The sequence below is a fragment of the Sylvia atricapilla genome, chromosome 3 (genome assembly GCF_009819655.1).
Source record: "Sylvia atricapilla isolate bSylAtr1 chromosome 3, bSylAtr1.pri, whole genome shotgun sequence".
Taxonomy (NCBI): Eukaryota; Metazoa; Chordata; class Aves; order Passeriformes; family Sylviidae; genus Sylvia; species Sylvia atricapilla.
Window position 1 is genome coordinate 92,016,582 of NC_089142.1, and position 12,862 is coordinate 92,029,443.

General features: G+C 40.1%; 1 protein-coding gene across 2 annotated transcripts in view; it reads left to right on the forward strand.

The window, feature by feature from the left end:
• The window catches only part of RPS6KC1 (ribosomal protein S6 kinase C1), an 86,137-nt gene that overhangs the window by 38,188 nt on the left and 35,087 nt on the right, over window positions 1-12,862 (forward strand). For both annotated transcript variants that reach the window (XM_066316176.1, XM_066316177.1), the window contains exon 9: window positions 7,287-7,379. In XM_066316176.1, coding sequence (XP_066172273.1) covers window positions 7,287-7,379 — 93 coding nt within the window. The remainder of the gene's footprint in view (window positions 1-7,286; window positions 7,380-12,862) is intronic.

Genomic DNA, 12,862 nt, shown 5'->3' on the forward strand with positions numbered 1-12,862 from the left:
TCATGTTATGAGGAGTGCTTAGTTTGAGACAGGACTGCTTTTCACATGCTTTCCTACTGCTCGTGGTTGATGATGTAGACATTTTTCATCATGGTGAAGAATCTAAAGGTAAAAGCCAAAAAGCACCCTAGAATGTAACATTTCATTTGACTTTTCCTTGAGAATGTTGTAGGGAGTGAGAAACCTGTTGGTTTCTTTAGCCTAGCACATAGTGATGTATCACAAATGAGTCATCACAGAGTAGAGGGTATCAGATGAATTTTCCACAGAACAAGTGTCTTAGCAAAGGTTCTTCCTGATCCTTCCAAATGTCTCTCTTGGATATGCCTGTGGGATCAGGTCCTTCTTGATTTTTTGAGAAGTTTCTGTGTTGATTTCCACTTTGTTGAGCAGAATACCCTTTTCTGTGCTTCTACAAAAGACAAACAAAGCTTGTTCTAAGATACCCTCAATAAATACCTAACTTGCCCTTCCTTAAACAGTTCCTTTGGGATTTATCTGTTTCTCCTTTAGACTTTTACTGCAGTCTTGTTAAACCGTGTTATTGTCAATGACTGCCCTATTGCAGTGAGTATAAAAGCTGCAAACTTCCTGACTCTCTAATATCAAGGGATAACAAAAGGGATAGAAGATTATTGCTTCTTACTTTGCACAGATCTAAAAATGCTTTAAGGAGACAACTGCTGCAAAAATTGGAAGCCTTCTAAAAGCTTTCTATCTAATAAGTAATTTTAAAAAGCAAAGACAGTGATTTTTTAAGGGTAGATTTTTTCATGTTGAGAGCCCACAAGTACAATTTTGAGGATGTTCCAAATGGGATATATTTTGTGAGGTTTGGAGTCTTGCTGTTGCTATGAACTGTACTTTGAACAATTTAATATTTTGGACAGATACGAACTCCTACTAGGTATTCTTTCTTTGGGTCAAACACCCCTGAAAATGGGGAAGAAGCTATATTGAATTGAATCCTCAGTGTGTTTGGAAACTGAAGAACAAGAGAAAAAAAAATCCATGAACAACCTATTTTTGCCTTTTTATAAGTTTAAAAACTAACTGTGGTTGGGAAGGAGGAAGAAATAGGTTGCATTTTTCTGTGTGAACTTGAGAGGTAAAGTATTTCCTCTTTTATCCTGTACTGAATAAGACATGCCTTCTTTGCTGATCCAAGGAAAAGCAGATTTAATTGGGATAAGACAAAGAAAAAAAAAGCAGAATTAAAAAGCATTTTCCTTGTGTTTCCTTCCAACTCAAAATTGACCAATTATGGCAAATCTTGTTTTGTACAAAGTATTGCACCTGACTGATTCTCCTGTTTACAAAAAACGGCCATGCAGCCATGATATAGCCTTTTTTTTTTTTTTTCTAAATTTGTACATGTATTTTAATGTTCTTTATTTGCTGCTCTTCATAATGCATAAATTTTACTTTTATCTTAGAACTTTGGAACTTGCTGATATCGAGGGTAGATGGTGCTTATGGGTCATGATGGTTGTGGAACAGCTTGTGTCTTGTTCATAGCTGAAAGTTACCTGGGAGAAGGACTTAACTCCCAAAATTATTGTGAGGGTAGTGGTAGGGACAACAAGGAATTGGCATATCTGTGCTTTTGCGTAATGTATTCAGGAAAATGAGGAATGTGACTGTTCCTGCATGTGGGCTGCTAAGCAGACCTGAATTCTTGCACCTTAATTACTGCTTATTATTTTTGCAGCCCAAGATAGTTTATATTGGAATTTGCATGAATTATCCCACCCCATATGGACAGTGATAAGTGCACTGAAAGAATATATAGATCTATATACAGTGTGATTCTTGGGAGATACCAGTGGCAGCTTGCAGATACTTTATGTCCTTCTAAAGATATTAAGTCCATGATGGGCAGGGTTAGTGCAGTACCTGAGCCCCTGTTAGGACTGGCAGAGTGCAGGTTTGTTATGGAAAACCTGGTTCAATACAGGGAATGTCATGGACAGTGGTGGTGCTGAGACCATTTGCACCTTGGAGGAAGAGGTCTGGCTTCTAAGTGGCGTGGGCATTTAAGGCCAAGTGCTCTTTCTTGTTCATGGCCTGGTGTCACAGGGCAGAACAGCTTTGTCGCCCCTGTCTGCTGTAGGTGGCTTTGTGTTTCCTATTGTAACCTTAAAAGGAGCAGTCATGGGCAGCAGCATCAGAACTAGACTGATCTGTCCTTCTTCCACATGGAATTTTACTTCCTTCTTCTCCACCAGGCCAGAGAACTGTCCACCAAGGGAAGCTCAGGAGTGCAAGTTCAGATATTGTCCTGCTCTTCTCAGCCTGCCGGATCTCGCAAAGACTTGGGGTGCCAGCCATGTGCTGAGCCACCTGCAGCAGTCTTGAAAGACTGTGCCCACTAAATGTGCCCCAAGCTGCCCCTTTGCCATCTGAACACCATGTGAAGGTAAAGCACAGAGGCTGGCTTTTCTCTGGGGCCCTGGGCAGGATGAAGTGAGCCATTCTTTCATGGCTGGACGTGCCAGGCGTTCACCTACTCCAAGACTAAATTTCCCTGAAGAGGCAAAAGTCTGGTGTTTGAGAGCTGAGAAGCAAAATCGTCTTTGATGTCATGGAAACCAAATAAAGAACAACTACTTTGTGACTTTTCAGCAGTGTAGTGCTCAAGGATAGCATCCTTAGCAACCACCCTGTTGGTTTCAATTGCAGGCAGTGAAGAGAGTAGCACAAGAAGGTGATGGTTGGAGAATCCTTGGCATGGTTAAAGAAAAGTTTTGAGGAGAGGGCTTAAAAGAAACATAGGGAATTGACATAGCTGTGACCTTGGGCTGGGAACTCATCTGAGTGTCTTGTAAACATTGAGGAAAGCCTTGCAGTGACTCATAAGAGTAGGAGATGTGGAGACAGCCTTCTGGAGCTTTTAAACAGGCATGTGGACCTTCTGAAAAAATGAACTGCAGCAAATGCTGCCCTTTTCTCATTCCTTTGCTGTAGCACAGCAGCCTTGAGGACTGTGTCTTGGATGAGCACTGCAGACCTCTGTGTATGAGCAGCACTGGGTCATTTTGCAGATTCATAAGCTGCATTTTCTCCTCTGTAGCGTCTCTGGGGAGCCACCTCCAAGCCTGAGTGGAAGCTGCAGCAACAGCCTCACGCTGGCTTGACCATCAGAAGACTGGAGTCTTGCATAGCTATCAGCTGCAAAGCCCAGCACAGCTGCTTGTACAGGCTGTGGGGCTGTCTTAACTTTGGTAGTTTTTATAAAGCATATTTTTTCCTTCTTTGAAATTAGTTCTGATTCTACTTACTACACCTAACTTCATATATTCAGAGTTGTTTCTTTTTGCACCATTATGAAAGCGGTTGTCTTTTAAAATGTCAATTATTTTTGATTTTCAAAGTAATTTAGTAACAAGAGGTACATGCAAGCCTGATGCCCAAACACAAGAAGCAGTCTTTGTGGTTTCCATAAGATATCTTCCTAAAATTCTCATTAAATGTGCATGAAAATTACATGAAGTATAAATAAAATGCACTGCTGCAGTTCTGTGAGAGATAAATTTAACATAAAATAAGAGATTCACTCAACTTCTAGGATCACATCCAAGGTGTGTCCCAGCTCCAGGAAAGGTGCATTCCCCAGCTGGGGCTCACTGAGGGCCTTCTAAAGCACACTGTAGTTCTGTCTGGTTCAGATGCAGGCAGAAATCAACATGGTTTTCTCCTAGTGCAGAGAGAGGAAGGAGCCAGGATGTTTGCCAGACCAGGAGGGCTGTAAGCACAGTCACACCCATACCAGCACATACCATGATGCAGTGTAGCTGCATCAAAACAAGGTACCTCCTTGCTGCAAGTGAAGCTCTGGCTATGCTGCAGGTAGACAGTTACTGAAATCATCAGACTCAGACCTCTGAGTGGCAAGGGGAAATGTCATTTTGATGTGCACATCTGCACTGGTGTTCATGAAAATTCTCTTCTCTTATCCTGAGGATCTGTGGTGACTGATGTCAAAGGTGGCAACATTAGCAGTTATATTAGCAGAGCTTTCTGGGGGAAAGAATGAAGAGGGGAAAGAAAAGATCAAATATTTAATTAGAGGGAAATCCAGGGAAAATAGCAGTTGTGCTGGGAAAGCTTTGAGAGACCAGTGTGAGGGGCATCAATTCTTGAGCACATGGACTGCTTTGAGCAACCAAGAAAGGGCCAGAACTCCACAATTCTTCATGTTTCACTGCATCCCAGGAAGTAAAGGGGTGCAAGGAACCCCCAGCACAGATGCTGAGGTGCCCCCAGCCTGAGATGTACACACAGTGTGGTTTTTGGGGTTTCCCTGTGTGAGGCCAGGAGCTGGATCCTTGTGCGTCCCTTCCAACTCAGGATATTCTATGATTTCCCATCAAATGGTATTTGTGTCACTGGGCTAGGGATAGTGCTCTTGCCTTAAATGAGGTTAATATGAAATGCCCTTTCTCTTACCTGACTGATGGAGTACTCCTGTGTCTCCCTCTGCTCTTCTCCCTGCCTGGCCGGGATGCCAAAGCTGAGGCAAGGGCTATTGCCATATTCCTTGTGTAGCTTGCAAAACCAGAGCTTTCCAAAGGCAAGCAGAGGTCACAGGCTGCTGGGGCTTTGCAGGAGCATCACAATCAGCATCAGCCTTTTCTAATTGAAATTTACACATGGTAAAAGGTGATGTGGGAAAGGAACTGATGATGCCTATACTAACTCTGGATAAATCCAGCTGTGCAGCTCAGAGTGTAGTCTGGAAATAGAGAGGGCCTGACCACAACAGAGAAGATCCTGGGATAGCTGAGCAGCATGCTGAGCATTTGGACAGGCTGTTGAAGGCCTTCTGCAGGCAGAGGTAGCCTGACACTTTGTTCAGAATATTTGTCTCATTTCTAAAGACAAATGAAGCTTTTGATTTTTTTTTTTTGTTATCCTCCTTCCTGTATTTTTTTTATTCCTCTGTTTTTTGATGAGAGCGAGGGTTTTTAGTTATTTTTCTTATTGTTGCCTAGATGCTGAGCTTGGATTTTTACCCTATTCAGAGGAGCAGGCTGTTTCATAGAGTGCTTAATTGCTGTAGTTTTGGGAATTGTTCTGGGAATTTAGAGTTTGCTTCCAGCCTGCTTCACAACAGAATGTGATGCCTCCCCATCACTGGGCTCTTCTATTAGACTTTGAAACAGTGAAACCAAAGTACTGTAAAGAGCAAAACTGATAAAAATGGAGAGCCTGCTGGGAGCTGTGGATGCGATTGTAAATCCTGTTAAGGTGAGAAGTGACTGTAGAGCACACATATAAAAACCAGTGTGTATACACAGTATTACCAACTGTGCTGCCACTGGTCACATTTTACAGAGGGACCTAAAAGATATATACTGGGGGTTTTTTGGCTCTTTGGACAGGATGGGTGCAGAAATCTGATTGTATAGCATTATTAGACAACTATTAACTTCTGTATAGATGTATGAACTGAATTCATGGTTGAAATGTTATTCATAAGAGAACGTTTTAAAAGCGTGATTATTGAGGAATGATTATAAAATGTAATAGCAAGCAGATAGAAGTGAAAATCTTTTATAGTAGTCTAGAGGATTAGGAAATGTTCTCTTCCTTTAAATGTATTCTTTAGAATGCTTTTGAAATCTTGTCATGAATAAACTGTGTTAGCACAACTCTTTGTTTCAAAGGAAGTATTTAATTATTGCAGAAAAATTGCAATACTTTCAACAGCTTGCTGGAATGTGGAACCGAAATGAGGTTTGGAGAAAGAAGTTCATGTAGAGTTTCCTTTTTATAAAATTCTTCTTCCTGTTAAAGCCTTTAGTTTTAGATTGTAGAATGTGGGCTATTTTCTCATAACTGCTGTTGGTATTCCTGCTTGGCAGAGTTTATATGACAAAACAGTTATCAGATCCATACAAAAAAAATGAAGATAACTAGTAAACTCCAAACATTGGGCCCAGAAAAGCACACTTTTCTCGAAGCTTTCTGGACATGTATTTATGGCCTTTTCTTTTGGATTTTGTCTGCAATTAGTACTTAAAGAAGTACTGATTTTTAGGAAGGAATTTGGAAGGAGGGAATGTTGTTGAGTGAACAGGCCCAGTTTTGGGGAAGGCTTCAAGGAGTTGCTTTGGCCTTTGAGGATAGCACAGGAAGGATGCCTCGGGGAAAAAATAGGGGGGCAGGAGATTGCTCTGCCTAGTTCAGGATCTTGGAGTTCCTCATCACAAGGGAAAAAAATTTTGATTTTTCCTGATAGTTAAGGATTTCATACACAGCAAATTTGCTTGCCAACCATTTTCCTTTGTGGCATAGCTGTTATATGTTGCCTCAGAATGCTGACCTCCCTCTGCCTTTGCACCTTTATGTGATAGAAATCTACTTGGGGAGGCCAGGTTATGCTTTAAAGGTGTTTGGCATTCAGCAGCTCTGCAAATGAAGCTACCTTATTTGTGAGGAAGAAATACAGGTCTGTGGTTCTGCTAGAAGCTACATGTTGGATTTTTGGAGGAAGATCTAATGAATTCTCTCAGTTGGCAACTAGAAACTGCTGAAAATATTTGTTCAGGTGCCAGAGGTATCTGAGTTGCTTAAAAGGTTGATCTTTGTCCCAAAAGGCTTCCAGTTGAAACATTGTTCCCCCCTCTGACATTGAAACTTCGAGTTTGCTCTGAGAAACTATGAAACATAGCATGGACAAACATGTATGTATATTATCATATTAACTGCTTGACTAGTTAGCAATTTTCTTGCTGTGGTGTTAATTTCTAGATTAATGCTATGTAGCTAGCTACTTTTTTCTAAGGCGGCTTCAGGAATTATTTCTGTTGTGCACCTTATTATTAAAAGGATTTCATAAAGCCCACCAGAGAGCAAGAGAAGCCTATTTATAATTCTATATTTTATGTTCTTCAGACTTAAAAAGCCTCTAATTTGCTTTCTCCTCCTCAGTGATCTTTGAATTATTTTGTACCCAGAATACCTGTAAGGCTTTGATTGATTATTATTATGTGGTAAGAACTAAGTAATCAATCGCTGGGTTCCATTAAGCATAGAAAGAATAAAAATTCATTGCTTTTTTCTTTTTTAAATTTTTGTTTTCAGTGTTATCTTGACTTTTATTTACTTGCAAGTTGGTTTTTTTCCCCCCGCTAAGGACAAACAGAAAACTTCTCCTTTCATCTTCAGTCTCTCTGATTTATGATAAATTTAGTTTCCTTCGGCCTGGCATTTGCTTCAGCAGGCAGTCTTCCTTCAAGTACCACCCTGATTGATGTATAATCTTTGATATCTTCCATTAGCCTCCAGGATCACTAAGTTCAAGGCCCTCTTGGAACCTAAGGAGCCCTGCCGAGGAACTGAAGACCTTCAGAGTCCTTGGGGTGATTGACAAGGTAATTCTTCAGTGTCTCTTCAAGAATTCAGTCATAAATCGACTGCATGCTGACATTTTGTCTTTGAAGCTGTGGATCTTAAGGATATGAAACAAAAGGGGAAAATGACTCAAATGCATCTGCACTTTAAAATAACAAAAGTAGAAGAAAAAAAGGCTTTTATCTAAGCAATTCATGTAAGGTCATGCAAAATGTATTTGAGCTAAAGAATAAGGTACATGTTTGGTAGTATTCAATAGGATGAGGCCTGTTTTTCAAAAATGAAATCATGGTTGCTGTTCTGGGGTAAGGACAAGCTGATGTGTTCTCAGTTGAACAATTTGATGGGTATTGGAAAAATAGAAGGTTAGAAATTCTTACTTTTGAACTCTTACTTGAAATGGGAACTGGGGACACACATGACTGTTCTCCTTCCCTGAGAATTCAGAATTGAAATCCCTTGCCAAGACAGAGATTCAATGAAGCCAAGCTTATTTTTGAGTCATGCAAATAATGTCTTCCAAAATCCCAGGGTAATACCCGTCTGTAAACAGTAAAGGACCATACGGATTTTTCTGCAAGCCTAATTAAGAGACCAGAAGAATTGTTGGGTTGTTTTGATAATGCTGATTAGGTACCACCTTACCAAATACTTTTAAGATGATGCATTATTCAGCAGTGTGACAGTGGCTAATGCAGCCTGTAACGGCTCGTTTCCTTTTTGCTGTGCCAAATCCCTTGTGCCTTTTGATAGTTCCTTATGTAGTCCCTGGTTTGTGCATGAGCCACTGATGCATGGTCAATTTATGCATTTGTAACGTGCATCAAAAACCTGTGGCTCATCCCTTGAGGTCTGTATTTCTTGGTTTCTTTTTCTTGTTGGACTGAACCTAGCTGTCGGGACTGGTTTTTGTTTTTCTTTGTTTTGTTGTAATTGTGTGCGTAAGTTGATAACTTCTCCTTAGAGGGCTGTATGCATTAGGTATGGTTGTTTTTATAGCACGGAAGGTTTTCTAAGCTCTGACTTCATATTCATTGTATCTTCTTTCCTCAGTTGTAAGTACAAAATTTAGCCTGTATTCCACTCTGTATACATATCAGAGAGATATGTTGGACAGACCACCTGTCTGTAGCACATGTTAGTAGGTGCTAACTAAATTAGTAGCCACTCAATGGATGCAATGTGCATGGATTTTGTGAGTTTTTCTGAGTGAGCCTGAGACAGAGTGAGCCTGCAGAAATGTTGGAAATGGATCAAGAAAGACTTTCTCAGTATCTCCACTGTTGGGTAATGCTGATGAACAGCTACTGGAAAAGATGCTTGATTAGAATGAAGCTTTTGCAGTCCTTGGTGGTACCAGACCTCCTTAGCTTTCTGTGAGCACTTTCAGTAAGTGTCCTGGGTGTGAGCTGAATGTGTCCAAATCTTTGAAGCATAGCTGTGGAAAATCAGGGTTCTAATGATGACAAAAATACAAGATTCTCAGAGTTGGAGATGCATGCAAGGAGTAGCAGGCCTGTTCATACAGCCAGAATGCTCCTGTGTAAACATAGGGCTCAGAGGTCATGTTTAATTATTGTGTAGAAAAGAGAGCCGGCTTCCTTCAGGTGCCTTTATACTCTGTGTTCCTACTTCCAGATTCTCTCATCACAATCTTAGCCTCATTCTGAGCATGCTGCTTTTTTAGCATGTATGTCTGGGTGTTTGTAAAGTTGTGAGGGAAATGAACACCTGCTCTAAGCCCAGACAATATTTTATTTGGTCTTGTGACGCATATACAAAACGCACGTGAATATGAAACAAAAGTGTGCAGATGTATCTGTGGGCTGGAGATGATGTCTCTACCTTTAGTTTAAAGCATCATCTCCCTTCCTTCCTCACCATCACTGTCATTTCCCTCCTTCTCTGCTTCCATATGCCCTAAAGCTCACATCATGGAGAAATCCAATCAATGTGTAAGTATCCTTGATGCAGCCAAGTACATGACAAAGCTTGCTTGTTCCTGAAAATGGATTTTGGTTTTCAGGGCCAGCATTGAAGATGCTATGCTTTTGGCACAAGGCTGTAACTGATTCAGCACCATGCAGAGTTTTGCCTGAAAATAATCTTCCATTCTAACCCTAAGGTAGCTGCTTTTGATTTCAGCAGAAAATGGGTGTGTGGGTAGTAATGAGCCACTGGCATTGTAGCTGCTGGCTTGACTAACCCGGTGCAAGGCTGGCTTAAACACACTGATTTAAAAATGGTGTTGGTTGGTTTGCAGACTCGTTCTCCCACTGCTGAAGCCCAGAGTGGTGTCTGCCTGCTACAGTGCTGCCTCGAGAAAACCAGCTGTTAACCTTCCCTCATTCAAATGCTGAAAGGTTCAGTGCTTTCCCTTGGAGTAATGTCACTCTTTGTTCTTCTTTTGAAGCCTCTTCAAGTGTTTTGAATTGGCTTCATTTTCACGGACAAAATGCTTGTTGCTACCTGAAACTCTGGGTTTTTCAAACTATTTTAGACTAGGCAGCATGATTACATATTTAATTTTAGCATAGTTTATTCCCAATGTGCAGTCTTTCTTTCCCTGTCTGCCCTTTCACCTTCCTTGTCACCTCAATAATTTTTGTTGCCTTGACCCTTTTCTGCTAAATCTGAGAGAGTTAGAGATCTTAGCATTACTAAATTACTACTAATTTAAGTTACTAAACTCCTGAAATTATTGTGAAAATTCAGGGAAGAATGCCTGTATCTGCCTTGCTTCCCATCCTTCTGCTTTTTCTCTCATGCAAAGGCTGTAGTATAGATCTGACAATCTTAGTAGGCCAAAGGAGACTTAGGGTTTTCTTGAGGAAGCCTTTTTTTTTTTTTGGGGGGGGGGGTGGGGGGTCTGCCGGTGTGTTTGTCCACTTTATGGTGTCAAAAGTTAATGAGGTGGTATTTTACATGTTTAATATGTGAAGAGCCTGCCTGTGAGTATGTTTCTGAAAATAGAGGTGTAATCTAATTGTAAAAGTGGCTTTTGTCTTGCAAACGTTGTGGAATGTCAGGTGCTGGTGTTTGGGCAGCAAAGCTCTCATTAATGTTACCAGAGGTACTGCATTGAAAACAAATACCTAAATATTGTAGCTGTTGTTATCATCAGCTACAAATGATCAATTATTTTATCAGCTCATGTACCTTAAAGTAGAAAACTTTTTTTTTTTTCGGTTGCAATAGGGAAGAGTTTTGCTTTCAAAATTTGCCTAATTAAAAATCAAGGTTGCAGGTTCTATGCTGAGTTTCTGCCCTAGGCAAATCTTTCCTTTGAAGCTACAACCAGCCCCTAAAGAAACGACTTTGTTATGGTGCTGCTGGATACCTTCACAATGCTATTTCAAACCCAATTTCTTATTCTTTAGAACCTTCTGTTATTTAGATTCATTCAGTTTAAAGATTCATCTTGAAAGCAGAGTGCATTAAGTAATAACTATGCCTCTGTAACCAATGGCTGTCTTTTATGTCTCTTCTGTCCCCTCCCCTGGTCCCCCATCAAGGCACACTCTCAGTACTGGCACTGGCTGTGTTCAGTTCTTCCACAGCTGTCCATGCCTTTTTTTGTTTGTTAAACTTTAGTATGAAACCTAATAAAATCACATACTCTCATCAGGGCCTTGTGGTAAAATTATTTGTGGAGTTTCTGAGATAGATAGCTTTTTTTTTTTAGAAAATAGAAACAATTCTGTTGATTGTGAATGCAGGGGGGTTTTGTGTCTCCCATGCTGTCCTGAGAAGTCCTAACTCTGGTGGCTTTACATTTTGGTGAAGCGACTTTAAAAATAGACAGGAGAACCAAATTAATATTACTCATTATTTATAAAGTATGATTACTAGTTGTCTGCTTAATGAGGGAAAGTGCCAAAAAGCAGAAATATGTGGAGTATACGTCAACTTCACATGCATAATCTGCAGACCCAGAGTTGAATTCAAACAGGTTATGGCTTGTTCTAATGAAATTTAATCAGAGGCGTAGGAGGAATAGGCCCTTCTTATGGCAGCATGTGTGTTGTTGTGCATGAAAAACAGACACAGCTAACTGTGTCCTGTTAGTATTTGTTAGGAACTTAAATATTCAGCCTTTTATTGTGAGGTGAGATTAAAGACTGTTGCAGCTGTGAAACCAAGTTGAGTGTAGCAGATGTTTTCTCTCCCTTGGCTCTCAGGTGCGCTCTCTTGAGCATCTATAGATCATCTTACAGATTTGGATGAGTGGCTGTGTGCCTAAGAAAGGGGAGAGGGAAAAGGAGCTGGAATGTACATACGAACGAGGCAGAATGGAGAATAGAAGTGGAAAAACGTTGAAAATCTAAAACTGAGTAATAATAGTAACTATTCATACAAATAAACTTTTAAGAGTTGGTTTTACATTTTGATAACCTTTTAGTTTCTTAAGTGGCTTCCTACAAAATCAAACCAACTACAGAGTTATTGTTGAAACTGATTTCTTGGCTCACTACCTTCCTTTCGCTACTGCTGTGGGATTATTCCTAAGCTACTGTCATGTTTCAAGCCCCAAGTAACAAAGCTTGCTCAGCTTTAAAACTTAGTCTCTCTGCCAGCTAGAAAGAGTCCTGTCCCTTCTTCCCTGTCCCCAGACACCTGCCACTTGTTTTCCTGAAGTCTTCCCATTAACGCAAATCTGAACATTTCTGCGTGTTTGTTATTGTAACCCTTAGATTCTGTCTAGCTTCTTTCTTGTTTGTTTCACTGAAATTTCTTTTGACTTAAGTGAAATGTGGTAGAGCAATGCAGATTTTGCCCTTGCCTTTAGAAAAGAGAAATTATATTGTTGAATGTTCTTCTGCAGGCTTTACTGTCTTCTGGCCTTCAGAAAGAAATAAATTATTGCTGTATTTTCTTTCAAGCCAAAATTATTAAAGTTTGTCTTCCTAACTAAGTTGCTTAGGACATAATTTGTGCCAGGCAATTACTCTGGGATGCCAGTGGCATTTCATATTGTAAAATGCTTTCACTAGTAAAACCTGCCAGATATATTTTCTGGGTTAATATTTCACCATTTGTAATTTACTGGCCAGTTTTTACTTTACTTTAAGAAAATGGACTTTCCTCTCTGTTACAAACCAACTCAGAGTATTTAAAAATTTGAATTTGAATTTATGCTGCTTTCTTAGCATTTTCATTATTTAAAGCTGCCCTGTTTGTCTTCTAAGTACACTATCATTCCAAGTCATAGAATATACAGGCTGTAAGTTCCTTAGAATAATGGTTTGAAAGGAGGAATAATTGCAAACTGAAGATAATTCATATTGCACAGGTACAAGGATAAGGAATAATCACATTTTTCATACATATTAGCCAAATGTAATCTCTTTCTGTAACGACAGAGGGAGATGAGTGAGAGTCCGGGTGGTGTAATCTGAAAAGTGACAAGAATAAATCTGTGCTAAGTAGATCTTTTAATCCTGGTAGCCTTGTGACAGCCTGCACAGCTGAGGGGAGCAGGAGGAATTGCACCTCTGCTCCT